This window comes from Onychomys torridus, chromosome 5 (assembly GCF_903995425.1).
Source record: "Onychomys torridus chromosome 5, mOncTor1.1, whole genome shotgun sequence".
Lineage (NCBI taxonomy): Eukaryota > Metazoa > Chordata > Mammalia > Rodentia > Cricetidae > Onychomys > Onychomys torridus.
The window spans coordinates 131,595,916-131,608,997 of NC_050447.1; the positions used below are offsets into that span (position 1 = coordinate 131,595,916).

A 13,082-nucleotide genomic window follows, 5' to 3' on the forward strand; every position below is an offset into this window, starting at 1 on the left:
CAAATTGAAGGAAGGTTGGGGATTTAAAAAAAAATATTTTATTAATTCTCTGAAAATATCACGCATGCACCCAACATATTTTCACTATACCTTAATTTCATTATACTTAATTCTGGAGTTCTTTGCTATTGAGGCTGCACCTTCACCATTGGCCTCTCACCAGCCAGCATAGCCGATCTCCACCATGCTCCCTGAGCCTTGGGAAAGGGTATGATGTAAATTTCTCTTCTAAGGCTGAGTGCTTCACAGACACTTATTTTCTGCTTCTTGATTAGTTGTAAGTTTCTGCATTAACCACTGCCCAGTGCACAAAGGAACTTCTCTGATGAGGTCTGAGAGATTATCTACTTAGAAGACAGTTTGATACTGTTCGTTTAGAAAATAATAGTTGTAGGTTCACTCTTGGGGGTCTATGAATTCCAGAGTCCTGGACTCTTGGCCAGATTTATAGTATCAAGCAAATACTTCTTCCCACAGAGCAGGCCTCAAATCCAGTCAGGGAACAGCTGATTGCCCCATAATCTTTGTGTCACTCTTGTGTCATGGGTATAATTTGCCACTGCAGCTTTCAGGGTTCAGTGAATAAAGCTGTCGGTGGGGTGGCTTTTGTCCCTCAGCAGCCTGCATGGTGCCTTCTAGTATCACAAAAGCTGGCCAGCAGGGAGGAAGCATCCCAGTCAGTACCAAGTTGATTCTCCATGTTCTGTGAGCAAAGTTATCCTGTGAATTCTGGTGGGTAAGCAAAGACAATGGGGTTCTCTAGCACATCCCTAAACAACTGTAAGGCAGGTGTTGTGGAATAATCTTTTTTTTTTTTAAACTCTGTGAAGATGTGTCACTCGGATTGATTTAATAAAAAGCTGAATGGTCAATAGCAAGACAGGATTTTTAGGGCAGAGAAGATGCTGGAAAGAAGGTGGAGTTGCCAGCCAGACATGGAGGAAGCATGGGCAGTACAAAATAAAGGTAATAAAGCCACAAGGCAAAAAGCAAATTAATAGAAATGGGTTAATTTAAGTTATAAGAGCTAGTTAGAAACAAGCTTAAGCTATTGGCCGAGCTTTCATAATTAATAAGTCTCTGTGTCATTATTGGGGAGCTAGTGGTCCCAACGAAAAGGTCTGTCTACAGGCAGGTATCCCACACTTGATGTTGAACTTTTTATTTGGTATCCTATGGCTTTTGGGAACTTTTAGTTGGAGGCAGCACTGAGCCAGCCCAGGGTCCATGTGCTTGTGACACTGGCTGGACCGGACAGGTTCAGGGTGTCAACCGGCTGATATTCCTGTTGTTAATCTAGCCAGTAGCTCAGAATACGCGCACCCCCACCTCAGGTAGATGGAGGATATTCAGAAGAAGAAGCCAGTGTGAGAGCTAAGCAAATGTGTTGTGGGAGAGGGGGAGGGGAGAATGAGAATGTCTCATCAAGGCAGGGGAGAATCAGGACCACATGTTTCTCCAGAAAATCACCTGGCACCCTGTATTGACACCAGAAGTTCAGACACACTTTACCAGAAAGACACCTGGCACCTTGCTTTGCCTAGTGGGGCACTCACTAATGCTTAAACTGTGGAGAAACTATGTTTTAATGTAAATTTAAAAACCATTAATTTTGATTATCTGGAAACTAAAAGCATGTTTAGGAGAACTTGGGTATGTGAGTTTACTTTTTAGCTTTAAATTTAATGCAATCTAAATACAGATAAAGCATTTCTAGTACAATTTTAGTACCTTGCTTGAGAGATGCACACTGGATCTTAAAGACTTTGTTTGATAAGGGGAATATAAAACATCTCCTTGAAATACTTTTAAATTAATCTTACTCCTTACTGTTTTCTTTCTCTTTCTTTCTTTCTTTCTCTCTTTCTTCTTCTTTTTTTTTTTTTTTTTTTATAAAACATCATGACTACTTGGGAATCTTAAATTATATATTATTTGATTGTATCCCATTCCTTTTTAGGGAGAGTCTTACTGTAGTTTAGGCTGGTCTACAACTGTGTAGCCCAGACTAGTCTTGAAATTAGGGCAATTCTCCTGCCTCAGTGCCCAAGTACTGGGAATATAGTCACAAATCCCCACACCCAGATGGTATTGTTTTCTATGAGACAGCACTGCTATAAGAACAGGAAGGCACTGGTTTGTAAAGAACATGTACACATGCTATTTGAAGTAGCAAACCAGAATTGTGGTGCTGGGGATGACCAGCATGGGGATAGACATATTTTCTAGACAGGAACAGATACGTATTTTAATAAAGAATATATACTGTGGTCAGAAACAGGGCAAGCACTCACATGTGTAAACTTGCCAAAGAACAAATTTAATTTCTTAAAGTGTGGCTTGATCATAACATATCTCAGCTTGGAAGGGGGAGGTGGGTATCACAGCCCACCTTTAGCTGACTCAAGCATGAAATCTCACCCTTAGCCATGGAGCTACTGGCAATTGTTAGCTGCTGGGAGAGGGAGAACCAGTGTTTGATAAGAGTGTGGCTCCTGGGGCTGGAGAGATGGCTCAGAGGTTAAGAGCACTGACTGCTCTTCCAGAAGTCCTGAGTTCAATTTCCAGCACCCACATGGTGGCTCACAACCATCTGTGTAATGAGGTCTGGTGCCCTCTTCTGTGTATATAATAAATAAATAAAATCTTAAAAAAAAAAAAGTGTGGCCCCTATTGATTTGGCCCTGCCCCAGTGGAAGACCGCTCATTGAGAAATATTGGGGCAGTACAAATTGATCTTGATGGGTTTAAAAACAAATAAACAAACAAACCACAAAGTTGGGTGGTGGGAGATGAAGATAATCAAAACATGTTGAATAAAATTCTCAAACAATCAATTAAAAAATGTGTCTTAACACAGGCAAAGCAGCCATACCTTTAATCGCAGCACACAGGAGGCAGAGGCTGGTAGGCCTCCATTTGAGGCCATCTTGGTCTACATAGTGACTTCCAGGCCAGGTAGGGCTGCATAGTGACAGCGGCCACTTTATCAGGTGTTTTAACTTAGTTATATCTATATGGCCCGGAGACAGTGGAGCAGAAGCAAGCAGAAAGAAAACAGAATGCATCTGTGCAGACCACCTGGCTCAATCACTGCATCTGCGCAGACTACCTGGCTCAATCACTGCATCTATGCAGACCACCTGGCCCAAATCGACTTCTAAGGAAGAAAGATTTATTTGGGCTCACTTTCAGAGGTTTCTGCCCATGATTGATTGGATTTCCAGTATTGTGTCTGTAGCAATATAGTATATTATGGTAGAGGTGGGTAGTGGCTGTCCTACTTCCTGGTGACTGGGAAGTAGAGAAATAGAAAAAGGAGAGACTGGGATCCCAGTACCCCCTCAAATGCATACTACCAGCACCTAACTTTTTTGCAGTGGGCTCGCCTCCTAAAATGTCTCCCCGCTTCCAGCAGTGTCACAGGCTGAGAAACAATTGAAGATCTGAACTCTAGGGAATATCTAACTCCATCTCCTCCTTGGCATTATATTATCTCACTTATAGAGTGCCACATACATGTGTATCCAGATGTTTAAAAAAAAAAAAGAAAGAAAGAAAAAAGAAAAAAGGAGACGGAAAAGCTAAGGCTAGAACTATAACAAGAGGGTAGGAATAGTCAAGGTGTTTCACCAGCTGTGAAGAGGAAATGGAAGCAGCCTGCAAATACTGGCTCCCCTGTGTGCTTCTGTGTGTTGGTGTAAACAAGAAAGGTGTGTGTACTAATCAATTACCAGTGAGCTCTGTGGCTCTGCTGGCCAGAGAACCAGGGTGGGCAGAATGGAGAGAAAGATACTTAGTTATGTTTATGTAAAACTAAAGACAACAGTTAAAAAACAGCTTGACAGACAGGCACACTAGAAGCAGCAATGAGGTCCTTTCGGGGATTTACAGGAAGAAAAATACACTAGAAAAAAAATCAGTGAGTTAGAAAGCATCAGAGAGAAGACAGTAGCTACAACCGACAAAGAACCAACAACATACGGATAATTGACACTCATGACGTGGACCCGTAGGCTGTAATTAAACCTTAAGGAGTACAAAGTCTAAAGACTGAGATTGATGCAAATAATAAAAAATTAGAACTATCTTGATCTATTTACTTCAGGAATAAGAAGTCATGTAACTCCTTCTTCCATACCACCAAACAGAAAGCAAAAACAACAAATAATTCCAACTATTTATATGTAGATTATTATTTTTTTAAAATTGCTCTTGTGCATGATCAGAAGGGAAAACAATAAATCATTTAAGGTGTTGTATCACCATTTCCCCATGGAGTCTCTTCCTTTTGAGTCCCTGTTTGACTTGGAGGTGTCTGCCCTGCTCTGCTGACATGTCCCAAATGCTGATGCTCAGGAAGCACGTGTGGTGATGCTGGTGTCCTGACACTCAGGAAGCATGTGTGGTGATGCTGGTGTCTTGCTGATTGATGGAAGAATCAATGAAAGGCAGTCCCATCTCAGTCAGCATTGATTTTCCTTCATGGTTGGTCCTTACATGGCTCTTTGACTGAGGACTAATGTTTTACAGTCTTGTCATCAGGAATGTAACAAAATCGCACAGTTACAGGCCTATAAACACAGTCTACCCAATGACAGAGGCATGGATAACAGGCACCTTGGTAATCTACTGTATTATTTCTTTGAAGTGTTCACCGTTCTCTTCCTGTGACAGGGTAATTTACTTATGGCCATAGATATCATGTCTGTCACGGGACTTACTTTGGCTCATAGTATATAGTGGAAATGAAGAATATTACAACCTTGCAGAAGTTCTGTTGTTATTGCTTGGAGACATGGTCTTGCTGGGTACCCTATGCTGGTTTGGAACTCCTAATCTTCCTGTCTCAGTTAGCAAGTGCAGGGATTACAGGAGTGTCCCACCAAATCTGGTTCCTAGCAGAAGTTCCAGGAGCTGTCATGTTGTTTGTGCATGTTTCCCTAAGGCCAGTGAACCCCACACAGGGGCTGCTTCTTTGGCCTGGATACTGGAAATGGACACAGCATAGATTAAGTCCACTTTCAGCAATGCAGACTCATAACTGATAAATGTGCTGAGAATAAAAGACTACTGAGTGCTCAGCCCCAAAACAGACATTTCTACAAACTTCCTCAAGGCACAGGAGTAGCACACAAGGCGGGGTGGGTGGGCATGGGGGTTAAGAAGAGTCAGGGAATGGGGAAGCTTGCTGTGAATCCTGTCTTCTGGACATGATTCGGCTGTGCCTTCCTGAACTCACTATAGATATGGTGACTTGCACAAGATCAAGTCAACATTCCATGGGCAGCCCTAGACTCGGTGAGTTACAGGACAAAGAGAAGACATGAATGTGAGATGGGACATGTTGAGGGAGTTGGGAATAGGTGTGATCAAAATACATTATACACATGTGTAAAATTGTCAAAGAACAAATGAAAGATATTCTTAAGAAAATACAGTACTAACTTTAAAAAGATATGACCTGAGTGCTTACAAGTCTCTGAAGTTTATGAGACTCTTGATTTAAGAAGAGGGTAGCCAATGAGTGGGTCATTGCAGATTATCCCTCTTTCCCATGAGAGTCAAACTGAAGGTATTTCAGATAAAAGAGCGAAGGTGGGATGATGTTACTTGAGATGTGTTTAAATCATATCATCCTCAAATACTTAGAACACCGTAAGAGGGCATGGCCAAGTCATAGTCCAGTTGTTGGGGGGATACCACATATATGCACACATACATATATTTTCTCATGAAATCCTTGAAAATAGGAAGAGAACATTATTTGGACTGAAGATCACACCTCGATTTGGGATGTCGTCATAGAAATTCTCCATGGAGAGAGGGTGGGCTAGGAAGGGGAGGGAGGGAGGAGACACTGTCACTCAGGAGTCACTCCAGACTTTCTTCCTTCTTTGCTCTTAGAGCTGAGTCCATGGTAGATTCATCAACCTGTGACAAAAGCTTTCTATGCCCTCCAGAGCAGAAAATCCAGCATCTGCATAGAGAATCCCACTGGATACATGGCTGAGCTCATGGGGCATTAGGGACCCAACTGCAGTTCAGTGTTGATGGTTTCAGCAACTCACAGCAATTCTTCACAGCATAGACGCTGAAGTTCCCTCCTGGGATGACCTCATTTGGTCCCTTGGCAACAGTGCTGTGGGAGCAGAACCAAACCGTTAGTTGGGCTCAGAGGGCACAGGAGGGGTGTGGACAGTGAGGCATTGAAAACGGTAAAGGCAGGAAGCTGATTTCCTTGTTCCCAGGCAGAGACCCCTCAGGGTTAGTTAGTTTTGGTTCTCAATAATCTGGGTGGCCTTGAGGACTCCCCCTATTTATCTCAGAATAGCAGTGACCCAATAAGATCAATTCTTATTAAAACAAAACAAAACACTTGAACAGGGGTTGGAGAGATGAGTAAGAAGTTAAGAGCCCTGGCTGCTCTGAAGGACCCAGGTACAATTCCCAGCACCCACATGGCGGCTCACAACTGTAACTCCAGTCCTGAGGGAATCTGATGCCCTCTTCTGGCCTTTATGGGCACTGCCTGCAGTCAGTGCAAACACATACAAGCTTATACACTCATACACATAAAACCAAAATCTTAAAAAAACAAAACAAAACAAAACAAAACAAAAACCCCAAACCCTTGTTAATAAGAACATGTGAGGGCACTGATCTTGCAAATCGAAATTATAGAGGGTGGAGACACATGGCAAGAGTCACTGGCAGCCTAGCCTCTCATCTGCCTTTGCCCTTCACCATGTTGTCAGGATCGCTGGGATTCTCTTGAAAATGAGGCAGTAAAAAGGAGAGAAAATAGTAGGTAGCTAGTTAGAAAATAGCAATCTCGAGGCCACTGATGCTTGATTCCATCCCTGAAATCAGCCTCTGCCCTACTTCCTCTGTCCCTGTTAATTTTGCAGGTGAAGATTAGTGGCAGGCAAAGGAAGGGTCCAGTTCAAAACTAGACCACCTTAAATTTTAAATTCTATATGAAATTCTAGACAGAAAGTCTGCAGGCCGAGGTAGCAGGGTTCTACTGCTATCTCCAAAGAAAGGCAATTCCTGAGGAAGCATGGCTGTGTTTACAGATTTCTTTCTTTAGTTCTTCTTATCTGCTCTGTCACACATTCTCTGTGGGTCCAAGAGTGGGATCTGGTCCTATCTCTGTCCCTGGGTGGAGACAGGACATTTTAAACTGCCTAGGAGATCCTGACATCTCTATCTAGTTAGAAGGTTTCTGTAAGGAACAAAGCTTTGCCCTCCCCTTTAAGAACTAAACTAAACAGACCTGCCAATCCCCCGGACAGGAAAACACTCCTCAGGAAAGGATTTTAAACAATAGCATAAATGCAAAGCTTATCTAAAAATGTAGGTTGGCCTTTGTCCACTCTCATCCCTTGAGGCTGCTCCTCTTTACTCTGGAATAAATATTACATTGTGTGTCTCATCCAAATTCTTTCAACTGAGCTCACTAGGACTGTGGAGCTGAGGTGAGGCCAGAGAGGGATCTTAGCAGCAATAACTAAGGACACTGGCTTGTGGACAGGCCTGAAGTTCTTGTCTTGATAATGCCAAGAGTAATATTGCTTGAATGGACACACCCTCAGCAAGACTTCATTGTGTCAAACGCAAAGGGAAAGTTGATTGAGCCTAACTTACATGGTGACTGAAAAGTTTGAATGAGTTTGTTCACACAAAGTATATAATGATATATACTTGTGAGCAGCCTAGGGAAGTGTTTTAGTTTCTAGTTTTTTAGTCTTATCTGAAAAGGAAAGGCACAGGGTTGTCAGTTGAAATAAACAGTTAAGGAAGCCATGCTGGGACTGTAGTATGTCTGTTTGCTCCTAAGATAACATGATCACAGTATCTGCCTTTCTGCCCACCATCATGGAGTAGAGATAAGCTTGGCGCAGTAGTCATGACAACCAAGTAAGTGCAGTAATACCATGATAGCTAGGTCTATTATAATAGAAAGAGGTCGATTAGCATTCCCTATAAGAAGGCAGGGAAGAAAGGTAAAGAAGCCTTTACCTGAGATCTCATCTACCACTTCCCACCTCTCAACTGCATGCAGTCTTGGGAGGTGCTAGGATATGCAGCACATGGAAGGTTAACTTAAGGTGGGACCCTATGACACAGTAAGTCGTCACCCTTATTGGCATGAGATTTTTCATTGATACTACCATTTGGGGGCTACCCACACTTCTGTAAGGAAGCCTTCTAATCTCACTGGTTCACCGAGCAGGCAGGGCTTTGAGGAACTGTACACTTTGTCTATCTATTGTCGGTGTCCTACCTGGAGTGAATAGATACTTGCCCACATCTCCCCCAGGAAAAGGCACACAACAGTTAGATTTGATTATTACTAAGAGATCACAGAATAATAAAAAGGTACCTGTTCAACAGACTTTGGCAACAAGACACCACTTCCGTTGTGTTGCTGAGTAAACTGGTGTTCTCTAAAATGTGATGGCAGTTGATATCTACAGGGGTGCTAGAGAGTATGCCTGGAAAGGAACAGAGTGCCATTTATTGTCATAATTTACAGAACTCGCCTTCTGTTCTCAGCTTCTCCACTCCATCCCACACATTTCATTTTACAGTGTGCTTAGCCCTGCTCTGATTCTCAGCTTTCTGAGGCAGCATATGCTGCACATGCAGCCTGGAAGCCTGCCTCCCTGAAAGCTTCCATCCTGTGGGCATCCAGGGCATGAAGGATGAATGTCATACCCGCAATACAGGCTGTCATAAAGCAGGCAGTGGTCCCTGCAATCAGGGCTCTCAGTGCTCCAGAGGCAATGTCACGCTTTCTGGATGGAGCTATGGATGCTGGAAGAGAAAGAGGAGGCATTTGAGATTAGGTTGATTAGAAACCCAAATTTGTAGCTTCTGATAACTCTTTTGTGACTGGACTCTGAGGTCGGTTGAAAAGAAACAAGTCATGAAATGATCCAAAGAGCACTGAGAACACAGCAATGCCAGTGGGTTACCAGGAAGAACCAATCAATAAGATGATGTCTAGTTAGCTGTCACCATCTATGGCTACATCCATGGCAGACATCAGTAACAAATGACAGCATCTTCTATAGTAAACTTCCATGGGCCCCAGAATTCCCCTTCAGATAGCTGTTATAAATCTATTAGCATTGGTAAACAAGAAACTGATGATATTGGCTTGAGAGAAGTACCTGTGTGTTTGAACATATTTATCTTGAATACTAGAGTGTACATAAAAAAACTGTAGTCCAGAGCAAGGATAAAGCATAGACCCTAGGGGACTTTACTGTTGAAGAGCCATTTTCCCTGACACACATTATAGAGCAGGATGGACTCATAAAGTCACAACTGTTGTTGAAGAATATTCTTTTCACTTACTAAGTCCGCCGATCACTATTCCTAGGGAACCAAAATTGGCAAAACCACAGAGGGCATAAGTCGCAATGGTCTCCGAACGAATCTGTAAGCAAGCATAAACACTGATGTGTACATGATCTGACACACCTTCAGAAACCTGACACCCCAACTGGGCTTCATTGGCTACAGAATTAATGTTGATAAGTAAGTACACACTGTAGACTATCAAATAACCATTGATGGTTTTTTTTTGTGTTCTTGCATTTCGAGGGAGAGTGGAAAGAAGGGTGTAGATTCAAGGAACACTGACAACAGACTGGGAATTAGTGGATTTGACATCCAGAAATGCCACTTCCTGTTTATTAATAACTTCTAATATTCCATATGACTTGGTCACCTGCTGTATTATAATAGGCACAGTACTAGTTGGTGGAGATAAGAAGTTGGTCTCAGAAAATATTTACACTATAATTATCTGACAAAAGACTTACTTGGAATATGTAAAGAGCTGCTATAATTAAAAAGGACTATTGTCCAAGTTTTGGATACATTGCTACAAAAGATATGCAAATGGGTAATAAGCATATGGAAAGATGCTCAGTATTAGTCACCAGGGAGGTGCCAACCACTGTATGGAGAGCCAAAATAAATCCTTCTTTAAGTTGATTTATTTTAGGTATTTTGTCAGTTACTGAAAGAGCTAAAATTAAAAAGCAGAAACTGCCTATACTAAGTATGTCAGGATGTAAAACATCTGGGATGCTTATGCATTGCCTTTAGGAATGTTATAGATGTGCTCTCCTGGTAAGCTAGTAGAGTCTCACTGAGGTCACACATGATGCCTGAATCACCATTTAAAAGAAAATAGAATGTATCACACGATGCATCCAAAGGGTCCACAGATTCCTGAGAACGTGGCAAAGCCGGTTACAAGGTTACAAGGAAAAGCCCATCAATGAGATGATGTCTCACTCAACTGTCACTGTCTGTGTCTACACCCCTAGGAGATATAAAGACGCAGGCTCATAGGAAGACTGCTCATGAATGTTTGTGCAAATTTGCTCACAGGAGCCTCACATTTAGAACTCAAATGTTCTTCATTAGAGGAATGTATAGACAAATTGTGAATATCCATAAAATAGAATATTGCTCTGCCAGAAAAGGAAAAGTGGTATGCATGATGGGTGGCATGGATGCTAATGCAGTCTATTTATTCAAATACACAAAAGTCATTATTATGGTCAATCTTGAATGTTCCTTAGAAGCTCATGTTGAAGGCCTGGTCCTCAGCATACAGTGTTTAGAGGTGGGGTCTTCAGGAGATATTTGGCTTATGAAGGCTCTGACTTCATGAGTTGGATTGCTCCCTTTATGGATTCATAGCTTGATGGGTTTGGAGGAAGGGGTTTGTTGTAATACTGAACCTTTTCTTTTGATTCCTGACCTATACCATGCATATGCCTTACCATTATCAGCAACCATAATGAAACCTCTAAACAGTGGTTCTGAGTAAACCTTTTGATTACCTCAGGTTTTTGTCACAACAATGAAAAGTGATTAATCATCTACAGTGAAAAAAAAAAAAAGACCATTAGTTGCTAATATGTCTTTGGGTATGTGTGTGTTGTCTTTTAATGGCCACGAGGGAAATTAATTAATTATATCAATAAACAGGAACTCTGAGCTGTAACAGGAACACCCTTACAGTCTGGCCTGCCTTTGTTCTTCAGCTCAGACAATTCCAGGAGAATTTTAGGGTGTTCATTTGGAAATGCAAGAGTGAGTAGCCTTTCCTAGAGTGGGAAGACAAAAAAGTGAATTAGCGAAAGGGAGCATGTGGGGCTGGCTCTGTTGCTACTCAAGGCTGCAAGGTCTGTGACTGTCTTTCAGATTGAAGGGTCCAGGACAGAAGTTTCTGCTGATTGGTGAGTCACTGCTTCTCCTGAGCACACTGCTTCTGTGGATCACACTGCTTCTCTGGATCACACTGCTTCTCTGGAGCACACTGGTTCTGCAGAGCACACTGCTTCTCTGGAGCACACTGCTTCTGCAGAGCACACTGCTTCTCTAGAGCACACTGTTTCTGCAGAGCACACTGCTTCTCTGGAGCACACTGCTACTGCAGAGCACACTACTTCTGCAGAGCACACTGCTTCTCTGGAGCACACTACTTCTGCAGAGCACACTGCTTCTCTGGAGCACACTGCTTCTCCAGAGCACACTGCTTCTCTAGAGCACACTGCTTCTGTAGAGCACACTGCTTCTCTGGAGAACACTGCTTTTGTAGACCACATCCAACCTGGCAAAGGCACTGTTGAGGTAAAGCTGAGGACTGCCTTGAGCCATTGCACATTATATAAAGCAGTGGGTTTCCAGACTGACCCTAGTTCTGAGAGATTTCATTTCACGAACAGCATGTGACTCTATATTGAGTGTGAACACAGGATGATTATACTTGGTGGACACTGAAAACAGCCCCATCAGCCTGGCACCATCAATGAGGCCCAGACTGATAAGTCACTGAACCTAAAAGTAAAAAGAGGGTTACCTATATGCTTACCAGAGCAAGTATGGCATATGGACATATCAGCATCACACTAAGAACCAGGCCTGAGAGGCCCCTGGTCACAGCAGATTGAGGAAAATATGCAGCACCTTGACTCAGACCCCATAGAAGACATCTAACACTTTAGTGCTCATTTTTGACAGGGATCTGGCAGAGGTGTGTGCAGACATGGCTGTGTATAGTTTTATCAGAAGTAGAAAAGGAAGCTGGGACGATGCCACTTTCTTTTGCCCCCAAACTCAAATGATTATGCAGCGGGATGAGATGGGCTATACTAAGAAGATAATGGTCTCCTGTGTGTGAGCCAAGATGCTCAGAAATTTGGAGTAACTGCTTTTCCTAGTGCGATTCAATAATAACAGAACTGTTTTCACATGGACCCTGTGTGCCTGCCTTCAGCTGGACTCACTCCCAAATGGAATCATCTCTACAATCGGGGCCCCACCTTCCCAACAGGCTTTTCAGAGAACCAATTAGTTTTGCCAGAACTGGCAGCTTGCTTTGCTCATTAACAAAAGCACTTTCTCCTGGCAACGGGGAAGTGGAAAACATGTCAGTTAATTTAGCCTATTGTTTACTCTGGGCAGGGAAACAAACTGCTTTAGATGGCATCCAAACAGTGAAGATAGCTGTCTGTGTCCCACTGTCAGGTTACCTGAAAAATGTACAGTGATCCCCATTCCTGTTAGATTAGTGGGGCAGTGCCCTGGCGACAAAATAATTCACATGAAGATGCCCGGGGCAGTCACTCCACTTATATAATCCATGTTTGGGTTTGGGGAGTCCAGGGAGGAAGTCAGTGATGGTCTCTGGGTGAGCATCTAAATACTGGGCAATAAGCTTTAATGCTGGAGACATTAACTCCAAATGTGTTGTTTCAGAAAGAGACAAAGATGGTTAGAAATGCCCATTTTTCTTACTTCTTTATGTGATGATTCTGATCTTGGGAGGGAAATAAATTGGTCATTCAGCTGCAAATACTTCTTCACCCTAGTTAAGTTCCTACTCCATCAAAGCCTAAGAAGACATGAGTGCCTCTTTGCATGGTGACAGGGTGACTGACCCAAGGTTTCCATTCACAGACAGAAGCGTTTTATCCCCCCTTCTCCCTGTCACACTGGCAATTGTGCCTCATTGTCTTTCGAGGGTGATAAGGTGCAGAGGGACA

At 42.7% G+C, this 13,082-nt stretch overlaps 1 protein-coding gene across 1 annotated transcript in view; it reads right to left on the reverse strand.

Annotated features, from left to right (window-relative positions):
* Window positions 1–6,015: 6,015 nt before the first annotated feature.
* Window positions 6,016–13,082, reverse strand: part of Slc28a3 (solute carrier family 28 member 3) — a 55,603-nt gene continuing 48,536 nt past the window's right edge. Inside the window, exons 15-18 of the mRNA XM_036186705.1 lie at window positions 9,370–9,451; window positions 8,725–8,823; window positions 8,390–8,501; window positions 6,016–6,142 (exon numbers count right to left, since the gene is read on the reverse strand). Coding sequence (XP_036042598.1) covers window positions 6,016–6,142; window positions 8,390–8,501; window positions 8,725–8,823; window positions 9,370–9,451 — 420 coding nt within the window. The remainder of the gene's footprint in view (window positions 6,143–8,389; window positions 8,502–8,724; window positions 8,824–9,369; window positions 9,452–13,082) is intronic.